The 19,338-nt window shown below is 41.6% G+C and overlaps 1 protein-coding gene across 1 annotated transcript in view; it reads right to left on the reverse strand.

The window, feature by feature from the left end:
- Positions 1–19,338, reverse strand: part of LOC117976209 (uncharacterized) — a 46,273-nt gene that overhangs the window by 24,959 nt on the left and 1,976 nt on the right. The window contains exons 2-5 of the mRNA XM_063598078.1: positions 7,643–7,715; positions 7,263–7,457; positions 1,966–2,132; positions 975–1,102 (exon numbers count right to left, since the gene is read on the reverse strand). Of these exons, the coding sequence (XP_063454148.1) occupies positions 975–1,102; positions 1,966–2,132; positions 7,263–7,457; positions 7,643–7,715 (563 nt within the window). The remainder of the gene's footprint in view (positions 1–974; positions 1,103–1,965; positions 2,133–7,262; positions 7,458–7,642; positions 7,716–19,338) is intronic.

Raw genomic sequence — 19,338 nt, forward strand, 5'->3', positions numbered from 1 at the left:
CCAAGGTAAGGCCAGGGCAGGGTCAAAGGCAGAGTAGGGCCAGGGCAGGGTGATGACACATCCAGAGCACAGCAGGGCAGGGTGATGGCCAGACCAGGGGCAGACCACTGCCAGCTCAGGGCCAGGGAAAGGCCAGTGCAGAGCCAGGAAAGGGTCAGGGCCAGGAACAAGGCAGAGCAGGGCCAGGGCCATGGCAGAGTCAGGGCAGGTCCTTGACAGGACCAGGTTCCAGGCCAGGGCCAGGGCAGCAGCAGGGGCAGGGCCTGGATAAGGGCAGGGCCAGGGATATGGCAGGACCAGGGCTAGGGCCAGGGCCAGGCCGTAGTGAGGGCAGGGCAAAAGTCGAGGCAGGGTCTGGGCAGGTCCAGGGAGTGGCCAGCACCAAGCGGGGCCGAGGCACAACCAGTGCAGGGTAAGGCAGGGCAACGGCACCACTGGGCCATGACAGGGCAAGGTCAGTGCCACGAGAGGGCAGAAAAGGCAGGCCCATGGTAGGGCCAGGGCAGGGATGGGTCAAAGCAAGACCAGGACATGTCCAAGGCCAGGTCAGGGCCAGAACAGGAGTAGGACCATGACCACTGGCAGGGCCAGTGCCATGACATGACCAGGGTCAGGACAAGGGGTAGGGCCAGAGCCAGGGCCAGAGCCAAGGTCAGGCCAGTGCAGGTTCAGGGCAGGGCCAGTGCCGGTTCAGGGCAGGGCCAGTGCCAGGGCAAGACCAGGGCAGGGACAGGGTAGCACAGGGCCAAGACAGGGTCAGGATGGGACCAGAGCAGGACAGGGCCGAGACAGTCCATGTAACAGTAGGGCAGGTACAGGGCAATGCAGGGCAAAGCCAGGCCCATTGCCAATGCACCAGCCTGCCCTACAAGGCTCCTACCACCTGGACACTGCTGCAGCCCGTCCATCGCTGTAAGCCTGACCCCCAACCCTGGCTGCAGCCGCCTGCCCTCCTAGCGCGGCCGCTCTCCTACCGCTCTGGCGCACTGCAGTCTCTGTCGCTGCCACCCACCCGCAGTGAGGCAAGTCGTGGTGTCGCAGGCTCTAGGTGTCTCCTCCTCCTCCTGGCACGGAGCAGCTGGGTGGGCAAAGCCAGAAAAGCCTAGAGGAAGATGTGAGGGGTGGAAGGGTTAGAGCCTCAACTTGTCATGCTGGCCACTGGGTGGCAGGGGCCAGTTTCAGCAAAGGCACTCACACCCACCCTCCAAAGTCCAGCCTCTCCTTTTGGCCCAAGCTGGCCGGGAACTGGGGTCTGGGGTGGGTGCTGGAGACACCACAGCACCCAGCTCCCCACTCCACAGGAACCATTGGGCCCACCGGGGCTGCACTCCTCGGGGAGCAGGAGAAGCAGAAAAATTCAGACCCAGCCAGCCCTCCGCACCCAGGTGCCAATTCCTGTTCCAGACGCTTCCACACACAGGGCCCTGTCCCCCGTGGTGTCCCCAGGGGTGCCTGGCAGCCTCTGAGGCACAGACCCAGAGTGCACAGGCCCAGGAACCATGGTGGGTGTGGGGGCTCTGCCGTGCTCAGGATTCCCACGCAAACGCTGCGTGCCTGCCGCATTCCAGTATGACCAAGAGTGGGTCGCTCTCTGGAGTGTGGAGTCAGGGAGAGGAGAACCACTCCTTCCTTGGATGCCAACTCTGCTGACCACTGCCAGCAGTGCAGCCCCTGATAGCACCGAACTCGCCCCCGCTCCACGGCTAGTCCTGCCCTCAATAGCGCCCCCCACCTCCATCCCCCAATGCCGCCAGTAGCGTATACCTGATAGTGCCCTAACCTGTCCTCCTCCATGGGCATTGCAGCCCCAGAAAGTGCCCATAACCCACCCTCCCTGCCATGGGAAGTGCAGCCCTGTACAGTGCTACCAACCAGTACCCCTAATGCAGGCAATTACACCCTGGATAGCACCCCCAACCCACCCCACACTGTGAAAGGTGCAGCCCTGGATAGCTCCTGTCCTACCACTCTGGTCATGCTGCAGTCTCTGTCACCGCCACCACCAACCACAGTGAGGCAAGCCAGTGGGCCACAGGCTCTAGCACCCAGCAGCCAGACATGGAGCAGCTCTTGCCGATGGCCAGCTCCTACCACTCTGACCACACTGCTGTCTCCGTGGCCATCTTCTTTGACTACAAAGGAATAAAATTAGATATCAATAAGAAGAGTAATTTTGGAAACAATACAATCACATGGAAGTTAAACACTACCCTCCTGAATAAATGACTAGCGGGTCAATGAAGATACTAAGACAGAAATTCAAAAATTTCATGAAACAAAGGGTAACGAAAACACAGGATACCAAAACTTGTTATGCAGAAAGCAGTACAAAGGCAGAGATTTACAGCTATAAGTGCCTACCATCCAAACAAAAGAAAAACTTCAAATAAACAATACATCTTAAATAACTAGTAAAGTAAGAACAAACTAAACCAAAAATAAGAAAAATAAATAAGATCGTAGCAGAAATAAAATTGAAAGGAAAAACACACAAGATGAAATGAAAAGTTGGTTTTCTGGAAAGCAAAACAAAATTGACAAACTTTCAACCAGGCTAACTAAGAAAAAAGAGACAAGATTCAAATAAAAATCAACAGATTAAAAAAGGGAGACATTACAACTAATACTTCAGAAATTCACAGGATCATAACTGGCTATTATATGCCAATAAATTGGAAAGCCTAGTAGAAATTGGCAAATTCCTAGATGCATACAACCTACTTAGGTTGAACAATGAAAACATCCAAGACCAGAACAGATTGGTAACAATTAATGAGATTGAAGCCATCAGAAAAAGTCTCCCAGTAAAGAAAAGCCCAGGAACTGATGTCTTCACTGCTGATGGCTTCACACCAAACAATTTAATGACCTAGTACAAATCCTACTCAAACTATTTTGAAAAACAGGAGGGAATACTTCCAAACTTATTCTATGAGACCATTATTACTGTGATACCAAAATCAGACAAAGGCATCAAAGAAGGAAACTACAGGCCAGTATCTCTAATATTGATGCAAAAATCCTCAATGAAATACCAGTGAATCAAATTCAGTAAAACATTAAAAAGATAATTCATCATGATCAAGTGGGATGTATCCCTGGGATGCAAGGGTCACTCAACATACAATGTGATACATCATATCAACCAAATAAATGACAAAAACAGTATGATCATGTCAACTGAAACTGAAAAAGCATTTGATGAAATTCAACATCCCTTCATGCTATTAATCCTCAAAGAAACGGGTACAGAAGAAACATACCACAACATAATAAAAACTACAGGAAAGACACCCACAGCTAGAATCATATGGAGAGAGGTCCAGGCTGCAGTGAGCTGTGATCCCACCACTGCACTCCAGCCTGGGCAACAGAGTGAAAGCCTGTCTCAAAAAAAAAAAAAAAACATAAAAAGAGGTATGAGCCTCTTTTATAGGTGCAGTGACTCACATCTATAATGCTAACACTTTCTGGGAGGCTGAGGTGAGAGGATCTCTTGAGGCCAGGAGTTCAAGATCAGCCTGGGCAAAATAGCGAGACCCTTTATCTACAAAAAATTTTTAAATATTTGCCAGGTGTGGTGGCACGTGCCTGTAGTCTTAAACAATTATCATATGACCCAGATAGTGTATTCCTTAGGGATATACCCAAGGGAAATGAAAATATACATCCACACTAAAATGTGTACACAAATGTTCACAGCAGCATTGTGCATAATAGCCAAAAATTGGAAAAAAAACTCAAGTGCCTATCAACAGAGGAACTGATAAAATATGGTATATCCATTCAAAAGATTACTCAGCATTAAAAAAGAATGAAGTGTTGATATACGCTACAGCATGGATAAACCTTGAAAACACTGTGTCAAGTGAAATAAGTCAATCACAAAAGACCATATGTAGTAAGATTTCATTCTGTGAAACCTCCAGAACAGCTAAACTCAGAGACAGAAAGTAAGCTAGTTATTGCCAGGGACTAGGGGAAAAGGGAATAAGGATGACTGCTAATGGGTATGGGATTTCTTGTGGACTGATGAAAATGGTCTGAAAGTATCTAGATACCTGTCTTGTTTGTGCGATTCTGTGAACATATTATAAACCACAAAATTCTGCACTCAAGGGGTTGATTTCATGGTAGGTGAATTTATCTCATTTATCTTTATCTCAATAAAGCTTTTTAAAGACACTTTAAAAAGACATATCTGTATAAGCTACAAAAATAACACACTGAGAGACTAAAATGCTTAATTTTTCCATTTTTCTTCTTCAGCGCAATCTCAAGTCCAAAAGTCTTTCCTTCCTATATATGCATATTTTGTCCAGTGAAACAAGAAACTCTATTAACTTTTTTATTAGAAATAAAAAAACGCCATGTGTGCTGGCTCACAGCTGTGCTTCCAGCTATTCAGAAGGCTGAGGAAGAAGGATCACTTGAGGCCAAGACTGGGAGTTCAAGACCAGCTGAGGCAACATAGCTAGATCCTGTCTTTAAAAATATTTTTTAGGCCAGGCACGGGGGCTCACGCCTGTAATCCCAGCACTTTGGGAGGCCAAGGAGGGCAGATCATTTGAGATCAGGAGTTCAAAACCAGCCTGGACAACATGGTGAAACCCCATCTCTACTAAAAATATAAAAATTAGCCAGGTGTAGTGGTGGGCACCTGTAGTTCCAGCTACTTGGGAGGCTGAGGCAGGAGAATTGCTTGAGCCGGGAGGGTGGAGGCTGCAGTGAGGCCAAGATCATTCCACTGCACTCCAGCCTGGGTGACAGAGCAAGACTCCGTCTCAGGAAAAAAAAAAAAAAAAAATATATATATATATATATATATATATACACACACATATATATGTATATATGTATATATATATTTTTAGGTTAAAATGCTACTGAAATGAAACTAATAAAATAAAATTCAACTTAATTAAAAAATAGTTCCTGAAATATTAATTTTCAAACAATTCTATTTTAGCTTTGACTCTGAACAAAATATAAACGTCAATTTCAAAATATCACAAAGATTGGCTGGGGGCAGTGGCTCATGCCTGTAATTCCAGCACTTTGGGAGGACGAGGCAGGTGGATCACTAGAGGCCAGGAGTTCCAGAGCAGCCTGGCCAACATAGGGAAACCCAGTCTCTACTAAAAAAATACAACAAAAATTACCCGGGTCTAGTAACCCCAGCTACTCAGGAGGCTGAGGCATTAGAATCGCTGGAATCTGGGAGGTGGAGGTTGCAGTGAGTGGAGATCATGCCACAGCACTCCAACCTGGGCGACGGACTGAGAGTCTGTCTCGAAAAAATAAAAATAAGGCCAGGTGCTGTGGCTCACACCTGTAATCCCAGCACTTTGGGAGGCCAAGGTGGGCAGATCACTTGAGGTCAAGGAGTTTGGGACCAGCCTGGGCAACACAGTGAAACCTCCTCTCTACTAAAAATACATAAATTAGCTGGGCGTGGTGGCACACACTTGTAATGCCAGCTACACCAGAGGCTGAGGCAGGGGAATCGTTTGAACTCGGGAGGTGGAGGTTGTAGTGACCTGAGATTGTGCTACTGCACTCCAGCCTGGACGACAGAGTGAGACTCCATCTCAAAAAAAAAAGAAAAAAAAAAGAAAATTTAAATTTAAAATTTAAAAAAGTCACAAAGACTACAAATACTCAGGTTTAAGCAAATTCCCACCTTTCTTGAATTAACAGTAATTCATATTTGCTTTGTCAAAAATGTAGATATTTACCTGCCTCAACGGAATGAAATCCTAAAAGCCTAGTGTTCTCAAATGATGAAGACAAAGAAACATGCATATTTTAATTTAGAATTTTGATTCAGAATTAATTTTAACCTAGCTGGAGTATACATAATCATTTATGTATTTATTTACTTATTTCAGAGACTGGGTTTCGCTGTGTTATCCAGGATGGAATGCAGTGGCACAACCTTGGCTCACTGCAACTTGTACTTCCTGAGCTCAAGCGATCCTCCCACCTCAGCCTCCAGAGTAGCTGGGACTGCAAGTGCACGTTACCACACCCAGCTAATTTTTGGGGAGACGAGCCTCGCTATGTTTCCCACACTGGTCTCTAACTCCTTGGCTCACTACAGCCTCAAGCCCCTGGGCTCAAGCAATCTGCCTCCCAAAGTGCTGAGATTACAGGAGTGAGCCACCACAACCGGCCTAGTCGATAGTGTATACTAAGCAACATATACCCTGCTTTTGCCTAGAACATACTGAAAACATGGCATTAAAAACAACCACAAAAGTTGGGAGCTGAGAAAAATATACTGTAAAACAAATCTGACAGATATTAATCTCAAGAAGCTCCTGAAAATGTCTCAAGAACTCCTATGCTGCACTCTCCCTAATAATTTAGACTTTCTACAGATATTTTCTGATCATCTACCGTGTGCCAGGCACCATGCCAGGTACCAAGATGCCATGGTGAGGTATACACAAAACCGGCTCCTGCTTGCGGGAAGCCTACTCTCTAAAACAGTGCTTGCCAAGCTCGACTGATCACAACTTGGGAGCTTGTTTAAGTTCCAAATCGGCTTCCCTGCTTAGGTGAGCCACAATCCGTGGCATTTTTATCAGGTGCTCCCAATGATTCCTACGCTCTAACGGGTTTGGGAGGAAAGGGTGGGGGTAAGCTCGAGAGCCCAGACCCATCCCGTCCAGCGGGAGCCCCACCTCTAAAGTCCATGTCGCTCAGCATCCTTCCCCCTGACTAGTGGCCCAAACACAGCACGAAGCTGAGGTGGGTGGAACGCTTTCCAAAACAGCGCTCTGTGATGAGCCACCGACAGACTTGCTCGCCTCCGGGAACGAAGAGCTCACTCCTCACAAACCCCACCAGGGAAAGGTAGCACCTGAGCCTCCCGGGCTGCGCGGACACCTGTCTCCCCGCGGGTGCCGCCTACTGCTCCGGTGGACTCCAGTCCCCAGGTTCCGCCCCACGGGGACTGGGGGGAGGGGGGAGGCGCCGCGCGCATTAGGCGCTGACAGTATACCGACCCCCCCTCCGGTGTGCGCAGGCCAACACCCATACACACCCTCACACACCCGCACACACTCCCGTGGAAACTGAGGCAGGCAGGCGGCGGACCAGGTCCCGCCGCCTGACGGCTAGCGGCTGGGATGGAACCCGGACTGCGAGACGCCTTCCGCCTCACAGGCACTCCTCAGCCGCTGAGGCCCGGCCCGGCTCCCACCGCCGGAGTTTCACAAAGAAAGTCTCCCGGCCCCAGCCCCTCACGTACTCACCGGCGCCGACGCCCGCGGCGACTGGGGCTCCCGCCTCCTTCAGCTCCTTGCGGCGGTCGGCCCTTGGGTCAGCTTGGGCGCCGGCAGCGGCGACTGCTCCATATCCACCGGGTCCGGGCCGCGTCCGCCTCGAGCTAACGGTCCCGCCAGCTAGGCGCGCGCGCCAGTTCCGCGCGCCATGTTCCCGCCGTGCTGCTACTCAGATCATGGCCAAGGAACAGTAACATCAGTGTCACCCGAGAACTTATTACAAAAGCAGAATCTCAGGCCTGCTTAATCAGAATGTGCAGATTCAATGAGCCCCCTGCGATTTATTCAGGGAAGAGAAGTTCTCTTCTATCCTGAGTGAACATGACATTAAATGTGTATTGCAAAATTACCTGTCCCAGATTTTTGTCCATCATTTATTTCTGTGGCTATATTCGAAACAGAATCTTCCTTGTCACTTGTAGCCTGAATGGAATTTGAGACAATAATCAATATATAAAGTATATTTCACAGACTATATAGTTAATAGTTCAAAACAGAAATGAATGTGTAATTACCTTCAAGGCTGGTTGTTTCTGAGAACACACTGAAAAGCAAAAGGGATACATAATCAGTCATATGTAAATATGATAAAATTATCCATACATTCATGCACTGTTACCATCAAGCTGTATCCTCCTGCCCCTATTAGTTTAGGTTTTTAAGTTTTATACTTTATGTCTTGGGACTGGAACATGACAGAAATACACTGAAGAAAACACCAATACAGGCTTCATGAAATATACACTTACAATTTCAAATGTGATACGATTTGTCACATGTCTAAAACTAGAATGAAACAGTGTCAGTATCAATGTGGATATGCGGAGGGATAAAAACAAATGTGGTCTAAAAACAGAGGAGCAACTCATGCACCTGGGAATCAATGTCAAAGCAGGTGGTACGTGCTCTCACATGTCTTTAGTGCAAGAGATGAGAAGGAAATACACCATTATACTACAACCATTCATCATGCTCTTTAACTTGCCCAATAACTGAGAAGGTACACAATTATGATGACACTTCAGCTGAATGTACACTTCACATCTCCTCAGTGGAAGCGTTCTAAATTAATCAGCTTGGATATATGTTTGGTGAATCCTAGTAGACAGTATTCATTATTTCTCAGACCCATGTGGTGTAATTATTGCCCAAGTTTCTTGTGTTCTGTAGTTCAGCCTTCTGAAAGTTTTTTCATCTACTCACGGCAATAAGGTATAATATGTAAACCTCAATAAAAAGTATCATCATTTATCAATATTGACATACTTCTACAAAATAAAACTGCTACAAGCATTAGATATTAATAAGCTTTCACATTTGGAAATGACTCCAATATTCATTGAAAATAACCATTTTATGAATCAATTAATGAATTCAACATTATTCTTGTTTCTAAAATAGTCTGGTTTGAAGTATCATGTTATTCTCTAAGGAATTTTCATTAAATTGCTATTGTATCCAAAAGTTAGCTCCTTGAAAAACAAAGCCAATGTATGCACATTCATGTTTATTTCATTTGAATGACTAATATCAACAAAATCTATGTCTCTGATTCCCAATAGTAACAAAGAGAAGTAACGAGTCACTGTGGTTTATCTGAATTCTAGTACTCTTTCCTTCTTCCAGTAGTTTCTGGAGCAGCCAAAATCAAATCATCTTTTATGCAAATATTCTAAATGCATCTGAAGTGAGTTCAGTTATACTTAGAGTCATAATTTAAAAAATCATTTTCTTTGTACTCATGAAGGCTCCTAAGATTCCTACATTTCCCAGATTCAGCAATTCAGCTCTTTTGCCATCTCTTTTTCCACTTTTGCAAAAACATACATGTCAAAGAAATCATGCATAATCAGATTCCCATGTAAATAAGGTAAACAAAATCTCTAAATTACAAGAGACTTCTTTTCTTATTAGTAACCAACCAAATATATACATACGTACATATATACATATATATGTGTGTGTGTGTGTGTGTGTGTGTGTGACATGATTGCCAAGAATATTGGTAGTTTTTTTTAGTACTCAAGATATACATTCTTTTATTACTTTGTTTCTAAAGCTAGTTTGAAATAATATACCATAGGGGTCTCTCAGGTCCTTTTATGAAATAACTACCTCAGCAAACACACCTTTCCTAAAGAAAAAAAAACCACTTTTTCTAGATTAAGCTGCATCCCAATATGCTAACTGATGTGAACGAAGCACATATCATTGATGTGCAAAACTTCTAGGGAGGAGAAATGAAACCCTGAGGGTCACCCTTATCCTTCTAACTTCCGCTTTCCATTAAGCGACTCCCCACAAGTCTCCTCATCAGAAACCCCCAAATTACCTAGCTAGCCACTTTCTTTGTTCTGCCCAATTTGAGATACACTCCTTTTCATTCATAAATCTAATATCCATATTGGTGGACTTCATTCTTTGCCCTCCACATTCATTTCTTCATTATTCTCACCACTACTGTATTGTGACATCTGTACAATCCCATTCTGACACATGTGAAGATAAGGTTTTGCTTTATTAAAATGTTTAATGTATCAGACACTTGACTAACGTGTACAAATTCCTTCTTCACAAAAGCAGCCCCATGGCCTTCTCTCTCCCATAGACACTCTTTCACAGCTGTTCTTCACTCACATCGGTTTGAGTATCTATCATCTCTCATTTTGTCTCTATGCTTTCACCTCATATCATGAGTTATTATCATAGGCTCAGCAGCCTATCTTACCTATTTTCCTCTCCAGGAGACAGTACTGAGTAGTAAATTAGAATCTTCCAGGATATGAACACTTTCACGTACACAAGACTTTGTGGAGCTATTTTATGTTTAACTACGCATAAAACCACTATGTCTATGCCTTCCGGAGAAACGGGCTCTGAAATGTTATTGAACATAACCTATTTAAAAACTTCTTTAACTACAATGACACTGCCTCTCCTCAATGCACCAACATCTTCAGAAATAACTTGTGAAGACTTGAAAACATGTCAGTAATTGACATGAAAAATGAAGAATGATGTAATTTTTTGCAGGTATAAATAAGACACGCTGAGATCTTTACTAGATTCAAGAAGAGAAGAGTGCCATGAGACAGGAAATAAATATGGAACAGAAATATTTTCATTCGTAATGAAAATTATTCTATTTACAGTTTTCAGAAGAGAAAAAAATACACACACACACACACACATTCACACACAAAAACCAGAGCAATACGGCTTTACAGGGTGTTTTTTCTTCAAAAGCCTATTTGTCATTTGACATCCGGGAACACTCTATAGGGATCAACAAAGGGGTTCTAAATTGTGACCTGAGTAGTTTAGAGTTTAACATTCATGAGGGGGAGTCGAGAGGACAAGTAACACTTTGACCATTGGCCATTTCCTCTCCTTACTGTCATTCTCTGAAAAGCACACACTGGATTTTCTCAGGATCACGACATGTCAAAAAGACATGCTTTAAGGGGGAATCAGTTGCAATCAACACAGCCATGGGAGAGATACAGCTATGCTTGCTAGGATTTCCAATACTTCTGTTTCATTTCTAATATAGTACAAATCATTAAAAGCAACCACATAAGCATATCCATGCTGGTATCTCATCATATTTATGTCCATATGGTATCAGCATGAAGAGAGTATAATTAAATATGCTGCAGTCATCACATGGCATATCATTAGATCATACAATAAATCGAATACCTCACTGGGTCAACGTGGATAGATCTGAAATATATATCACTGATTTTACAAAGACCAAGTTGCAGTGATTGTGTGCACTGTCTGAACTTTTCTACAAGGTTTTAATACACAAAATCAAGTTCTACATGTTATCTATGAATGTGCACATATGTTATAAGAGGTTTTTAATGTGTATTTGGGTGATTTCTTTTTCTTTTTTTAAAAAAAAATTAAGTTCTTGGTTACATGTCGTCAATAAGTTTTAGTAGTATAGAAAACCCTAAGACCATAACAGCTCAGAATGACTGTCTTAAAAGGCTATGTCTACCAAAGAGTCAGGAAAGCACGACTACTTACTTTGTTCATTTTTAAAACTCAGAGGTACCCCACGCACACTCCCAAATAAAGCTGCACACAAGTTCTTTAGTTTAATTAGATCCCATTTTTCAATTTTGGCTTTTGTTGCCATTGCTTTTGGTGTTTTAGTCATGAAGTATTTGCCCATGCCTATGTCCTGAATGGTACTGCCTAGGTTTTCATCCAGGGTTTTTACACATTTAGAACTTACTTTTAAGTCTTTAATGCATCTTGAATTAATTTTTGTATAAAGTGTAAGGAAGGGGTCCAGTTTCAGTTTCCTGCATAAGGCTAGCCAGTTTTCCCAACACCATTTATTAAATAGGGAATCCTTTCCCCATTGCTTTTGTCAGGTTTGTCAAAGATCAGATGGTGTAGATGTATGGCATTATTTCTGAGGCCTCTGTTCTGTTCCATTGGTCTATATATCTCTTTTGGTACCACTACCATGCTGTTTTCATTACTGTAGCCTTGTAGTATAGTTTGAAGTCAGGTAGCATGATGCCTCTAGCTTTGTTCTTTTTGCTTAGGATTGTCTTGGCTATATGGGCTCTTTTTTTGGTTCCATATGAAATTTAAAGTAGTTTTTTCTAAGTCTGTGAAGAAAGTCAATGGTAGCTTGATGGGTATAGCATTGAACTTACAAATTACTTTGGGAAGTATGGCCATTTTCAAGATATTGATTCTTCCTATCCATGAGCATGGAATGTTTTTCCATTTGTTTGTGTCCTCTTATTTCCTTGAGTGGTGGTTTGTAGTTCTCCTTAAAGAGGTCCTTCAAATCCCTTGTGAGTTGTATTCCTTGTTATTTTATTCTCTTTGTAGCAATTGTGTATGGGAGTTCACTCATGATTTAGTGCTCTATTACTGGTGTATAGGAACGCTTGTGAATTTTGCACATTGACTTTGTATCCTGAGACTATGAGGAAGTTGCTTATCAGCTGAAGGAGATTTGGGGCTGAGACAATTTGGTTTTCTAAATATACAATCATGTCATCTGCAAACAGAGACAATTTGACTTCCTTTCTTCCTATTTGAATACCGTTTATTTCTTTCTCTTGCCTGATTACCCTGGCCAGAACTTCCAATACTATGATCAGAGTGAACAGGCAACCTACAGAATGGGAGGAAATGTTTGCAATCTGTCCATCTGACAAAGGCCTAATATCTAGAATCTACAAGGAACTTAAACAAATTTACAAGAAAAGAACAAACAATCTCATCAAAAAGTGGGCAAAGGATATGAACAGACACTTCTCAAAAGAATACATTTACGCAGCCAACAAACATCTGAAAAAAAACTCATCATCACTGATCATTAGAGAAATGCAAATCAAAACCACAATGAGATACCATCTCACGCCATTTAGAATGGCAATCGTTAAAAGGTCAGGAAACAACAGATGCTGGAGCAGATGTGGAGAAATAGGAATGCTTTTACACTGTTGGTGGGAGTGTCAATTAGTTCAACCATTGTGGAAGGCAGTGTGGTGATTCCTCAAGGATCTAGAACCGGAAATACCATTTGAGCCAGTCATCCCATTACTGGGCATATACTTGGTGTGTGTGTGTGTGTGTGTGTGTGTGTGTGTGTGTGTGTATATATATATATATATATATATATATATATATATATATATATATATACAGTGGTTTGTCCCTATAATCTCAGCTACTCAGAAGGCTGAGGCAGAAGTATCACTTGAGAAGCCCAGGAGTTTAAGAACAGCCTGGGCAACATAGCAAGACTCTTTACTAAAACAAAATCATGCAGGCTGGGCACAGTGGCTCATGCCTGTGATCTCAGCATTTTGGGAGGCCAAGGTGGGTGGATCACGTGAGGTCAAAAGTTTGAGACCAGCCTGGCCAAACATGGTGAAACCCCATCTCAACAAAAATACAAAAAAAAATTAGCCGAGTGTGGTGGCACACATATGTAATCCCAGCTACTCGGGAGGCTGAGACAGGAGAATCACTTGAACTCAGGAGGCAGAGGTTGCAGTGAGCCGAGATTGTGCCATTCCACTCCAGCCTGGGTGACAGAGTGAGACTTCATCTCAAAAGAAAAAAAAAATCATGAACTTTTGTACATGCCTTAGACCTTGTAGGAAAAAAATTATAAGACTTGGATGCTTTATTACAGAGACTCTCATGATTTGTTACAAAGCAGTGCTTTAGAAACATACTTGGAGGCTATACTAAAATTATTATTTATACTATTTGTAGGCAATTAATGAATTAAGAACTCTTATTTCCTTTCTTACATGCTTAGCATATACTTATCAAATGCAAAGAAGAATATATTATCAAAATTTGTTACCTTACATGTGAATTGCGGTATAAAATAGTCATAATTCTAACAGAATCATATCAGACTGACAGAAAATGGCATCATTAGTAGAATCAATATAATGAGCAGGCATTGTCAAAGAACATGATTTCTGAGCAATTGAACCAGGTGCAGCTAGAACAGCAGTCCCCCTTATCTGCTGTATGTGTAGAAAACACATATTCAACATGATGTTCCCCTTCTCTCACACCACAACAACAATCATCAACACAAAAGATTTCTGTGACCAAATATGTATTTTTCCCCAGCAACAAGCAAACAATCAGTTCCGATGGGTGCCCTCTAATTCTGACACTATGTACTTGGGGATTATGTCAGATCCCACAGGTTGAGGGCTCAGTACCACAAGGCTATTCTCCCACAGCAGTTACAAGTCTGGGCCTCCAGAACTTCTAATCAACTTCCAGTTGGACTTCAAGTTGGGTTTCCCAGGACCCCCTCTTTGGTTTGATTAATTTACTAGAGTGGCTCAGAGAACTCATGGAAACACATTTACCAGTTTCTTATAAAGAATATTAAAGGATACAGATAAAGAGATGCATAGTGTAAGATATGGGGGGAAAGTAACATGCTTCCATGTCCTCCCAGGGCACTCACCCTCTGGGAACATCCATGTATTCTCCATATGCCTTCATGTATTGAATGAGAGCATCCAGGTAGCTGAATACAGCTACCTGGATGCTCTCCAAATCCAATCCTTTTGGGATTTTATGAAAGCTTCCTTACATAGGCATGACTGATTAATTGAACATTCAGCCCCTCTCACATCCCAGGTGGTGAGGGGTGGGGCTGGAAGCCCCAACCCTCTAATCACACCCTGATCACTCTGATGATGAGCCCCACCCTGAAGCCATCTGGAGGCTGCCTGCCATAAGTCAATCATTAGCATACAAATGATATCATGTTGGAAGTTCTGAGGATTTTAGGAGTTGTATGACAGAAAATGGGGTTGAAGACCAAATATATATTTCATAATATGACATTGGTGGTTTTATTGACTGCAGATTCAGTTACCCATGGTCAACCATGGTCCATAAATAAAATTCCAGATGTATATACATCATAAGGTTTAAATTGCATAAGATTCTGAGTAGTATGATAAAATTTGAGCCATTACATCCCAGTCTGCCCAAGATGTGAATCATCCCTTTGTCAAGTGCATGCACATTATATATGATATCTGCTCACTAGTCATTGACATAATCTGTACCTAACATCCAACCAACAATATCATCATGGCTCACGGATCCAAGATCACGTGAAGCAGATGATCTTCTTTCTGACATATAGTCAAATAGAAGGTCAATAATAGCCCAAGACTACATGGCAATGCCTACTGCATTTGCCTCACTTATCACATAGCCATTTTATCATCTCACATCAGTGCAGAAAGTAGGGTGATTATAGTACATGATATTTTGTGAGCTCACATTCACTTAACTTTTATTACAGTATATTGTTACAATTGATCCACTTTACCATTAGATATTATTAATCTCTTATTGTGCCTAATTTATGCATTAAATTTTATTATAGATATATATGTATTTTTAAAAATTATTGTATGCATAGAGTTCAGCACTATTCATGTTTTCAGGCATTCACTAAGGGTCTTGAAATGTATCCCCCATGTATAAGAGGAAATTACTGTACTTATTTTGTTGAAACACAAGTTTCTCCACTTCTTCAGTTTAAACTATTCAGGATAAAGCAATCTAATACAAAAAATCTAGGTCTAGGAAAACTGTACTCTATTCTATGGCAAAACACAGCATACAGACCAGGGTCAAGGATCCCTGCAAAGACTTTTCAGCTGCCAGTGCAGAAGAGCCTAAGAGAGATCAGTGTCCTTACCTTCACTAATCCTCTCCTAGGGAAGATTCTGGTAAGTTTGCTTAGTTCTAGCTATTCATTCACCCTATGTAGGGCACAAACAATGCTTAAATTCAGCTTTCATTTTAGCTCCTTCAAAAAAACACACACAGAGGAAATAGCTCTCCCTTAAAAGCTTAACCAATCTGAGTCTTGTCTCCTTGTCAGAGAGAAGCTTATAAAGAAACGCCGGGGAGGTATGGCAAGTTGCCAGGGAGGACTTTCTAATATATAAAATATATATAAAGGAACCATAAACTCACTGGAGCTACCAAGATGTGCCAACAGTTGTCCCACTACCTAGTGGGAAAAACAACAACAACAACAACAAATCTTTGTCACTTTAGGTAAACAAAAATAGTATGACTCTCTTGGCATTTTTCATGATAGAGAACCTAGTTATAAGTGAGTCATGTTATAATAATATAGACTGTTTTCAAACTGATCCCTCAAAGAAAGAAGGTCAATAAGAAACATATTTGTATGCCTATAGTATTCACTAGCTGGTCTTATTTCCAACTGCAAGGTAAATAGGAAAGACTTTCTGACTCCAGTTTTATAAAGTACAGCCTCTTGAGGTTGTCCCTTTCCAATTCTAGTCTATCTGGACCCATCTCACAGAGAAGGATGATCCAGTTAGTGCTGTGTAGTACACAGCATGAAGTCATTTTCCTCAACCCTCCTCATTATGTGGCAAATGTCTATATAAATTCTGCTTTTTCAACATGTAAAGCATATGCCATTAAATCCTACATTAATAAACTAAAAGCAAAAAAGCACAATGGATAGCTTAATTGAATACATTCAATTATCTTGGAAATTTATGTTTTGTAATATTGAAAAAGATATCCACTATATTATCCTTAATATATGACAATGCTGGACATATCAAAACTATGGAGACAGCAAAAATATTAGTAGTTGACAGGGGTTAGTTGGGAGGGAGGAATAAAAAAAGAGAGATGAATTTCAGGGCAGCGAAAGTATTCTAATGGCATGTACAATTATTATACATTTGTCCAACTATATAGAAGGTACAATACCAAGAGGGAACTAAGATATAAACTATGGACTTTGGGTGATTATTATGATCCAGCAATGTAAGCTTCTCAGTTGTAACAAATGTACCACTCAGGTGGGAGATATTGATAATGGGGGGAGCTATGCATGTGAGGGGGGATGGCATATATGAAAAATCTCTTTAGGTTCTTTTCAATATTGCTGGGAATATAAAACTTCTCTTAAAATAAAGTTATTAATTTTTTTAAAAGATTTTCACTGCATCTTCTATTACTAATATATTACTATAATATATTGCCATATATTATAGCAAGATGTACTCAATTTGAAACACAATATGAATATTCTCTCCAGAATTATAGTATATAAAAGTACATAAAGCAAATAACTATATTAACAGGCAAGAAAATAACGGATACATGATTGATTTTTTAAATTTCATAATTATAAACAGAAATTTAACAAAATATAAAACAAAACTGAAACCTATATAATTAAAATGAAACAAATTTTTTATTTTAATTTTAAATCAGAAATCATTATTTATTTTATCTAACTATTTTACTGAAAGGTTAATTGAATAAGAACAGATTATAATTACCTAATATTACCATAGTAACTTCTGTATAGAAACCTGTTAAATATTCACCAAAATTCCAAAATCTAACAGCACAGAAACTTAGTATTTCATATTAAGTTGCAACTGACGCAAATGAAATAAGCACCATGCTATGTTATATCACCATGTTATTCACTATTAAATAGAATTTTTAAGACACCAAAATTAAGTTGGGGCTGTAACTGCTGTGAAGAAAATAATTCATATAACAGTCATAAGACTGTCATTCTTAGAAATGCCTACATGCAAAACTGGCCCTTCGCTGGTGTTTGGAAATTTGCATTTTAAAGGTTTGTCACCATTTCCTGAGAAAAGCAGCTCACTGTACCTAAACTGTTTGCATAAACAATGTGGTTGACTCTGAACAGCTGCTTTTCTTCTGGAAGTGTGGATTTTTTGTATATGTGTGAGAGAGAATGCTTATGTAACTAGCTTCCATAAAAACCTTGGATACTGTCTTGTCAGACTCATATTGGTAGACAATACTGCCCATGTGCTGTCAAAATTCAAAGCTACAGAAATTCAGCACATCCTGGTAACTTCACAGGACAGGGCTCCTGGAAGCTTGTGCCTGGCTTCCCCAAGACTTGCCACATGCCCTTTTGCCCTGAGCCAATTTTACTTTGTATTCTTTCACAGTAACAAATCAAAGCCCAGAGTAGGACTGTTTGCTGAGTCCTTACAAGTGAATCACCAAACACAGAGGTGGTCTTGGGAAACTCTGACACAGTGGCATTACATGAAATTAGTTTTCTTTAAGGTGATGTGACCTGTGACTACCATCAGAAGGCTGTTTATAGAATACCTTTCCCTAATCTGTTTTCCTTAACAGTTGCCTTTGAGATTCCTGTATTTCCGCATGAATAAATCCATAAAGGAATAGAAATAATTATGCCAAAAAAAATGAAAAACAAGCAGCAATCCTATTTTAACCAGAATAAAAAATTGAGAATATGGATGATTAAAAATACACCCCATAGTATGAAAGCTTCTAGAAGAGAAACAAAAAGATCACAGCCAATTGTCTTCAACTCTCCAAGGTTTCTTTTATAATAATTGGGGATCAGGCCAGGCGCAATGACACGCACCTGTAGTCCCAACTACTCCAACGGCTGAGGCAGGAAGATTGCTTGAGATCAAAAGTTCGAGGTTGCAGTGGAGATTGTGCCTGTGAATAACCATTGCACTCCAGCCTGGGAAACAGAGTGAGACCCTGTCTCTAAAATGTATTAGTAGGCTGGGGGCGGTGGCTCATGCCTGTAATCCAAACAATTTTGGAGGCTGGGGTGGGCGGATCACAAGGTCAGGAGATGGAGACCATCCTGGCTAACATGGTGAAACCCCATCTCTACTAAAAATATAAAAATTAGCTGGGCGTGGTGGTGCACGCCTGTAGTCCCAGCTACTCGGGAGGCTGAGGCAGGAGAAGCACTTCAACCCAGGAGGCAGAGGTTGCAGTGAGCCGAGATCATGCCACTGCACTCCAGCCTGGGCAACAGAGCGAGACACAGTCTCAAAATATATATATATATATTAATAAAAACATACGTAAAATAATTTGCATCATTCAGGTCATTGTGATAATTATAGAAATATATGTAGCCATTGGTTATAATACTGTACTATCGATCATAGAGCTCATTTAATTTGTTTCTAATCTTTTTTCTTAAGTTCTTATAAAACTAAAAATATCTATTAAAACTAAAAATCATCTGTTAAAGGCAGTTCTTCACAGAACAGGTCAAAAAGTCAAAAACCGCATTTAAAATGTAAGACGAGTTATCCACTTCTCCTCCCAAACAGTGGGTTTTTATTATTAAGGTCCAATAGGACTTTAAACTCATTTTGGGGAATAAAGGAAGTTATGGACCAGCACGATGGCTCATGACTATAATTCCAGCACTTTGGGAGGCTGAGGCAGGAGGATCACTTGAAGCCAAAAGTTTGAGACTGGCCTGGGCAACAGAGAGAGACCCTTGTCTCTAAAAAATAAAAAATAAAAAAGTTAGCTTGGTGTGGTGGCATAGGCTTGTAGCAGTCTCAGCGACTTAGGAGGCTGAAGTAAGAGGACCACTTGAACCCAGAAGTTTGAGGCTGCAGTGAGCTATGATCACACTATTGCACTCCAGCCTGGGAAACAGCAAAAG

Source organism: Pan paniscus, chromosome 18 (assembly GCF_029289425.2).
Source record: "Pan paniscus chromosome 18, NHGRI_mPanPan1-v2.0_pri, whole genome shotgun sequence".
NCBI classification, from domain to species: Eukaryota; Metazoa; Chordata; class Mammalia; order Primates; family Hominidae; genus Pan; species Pan paniscus.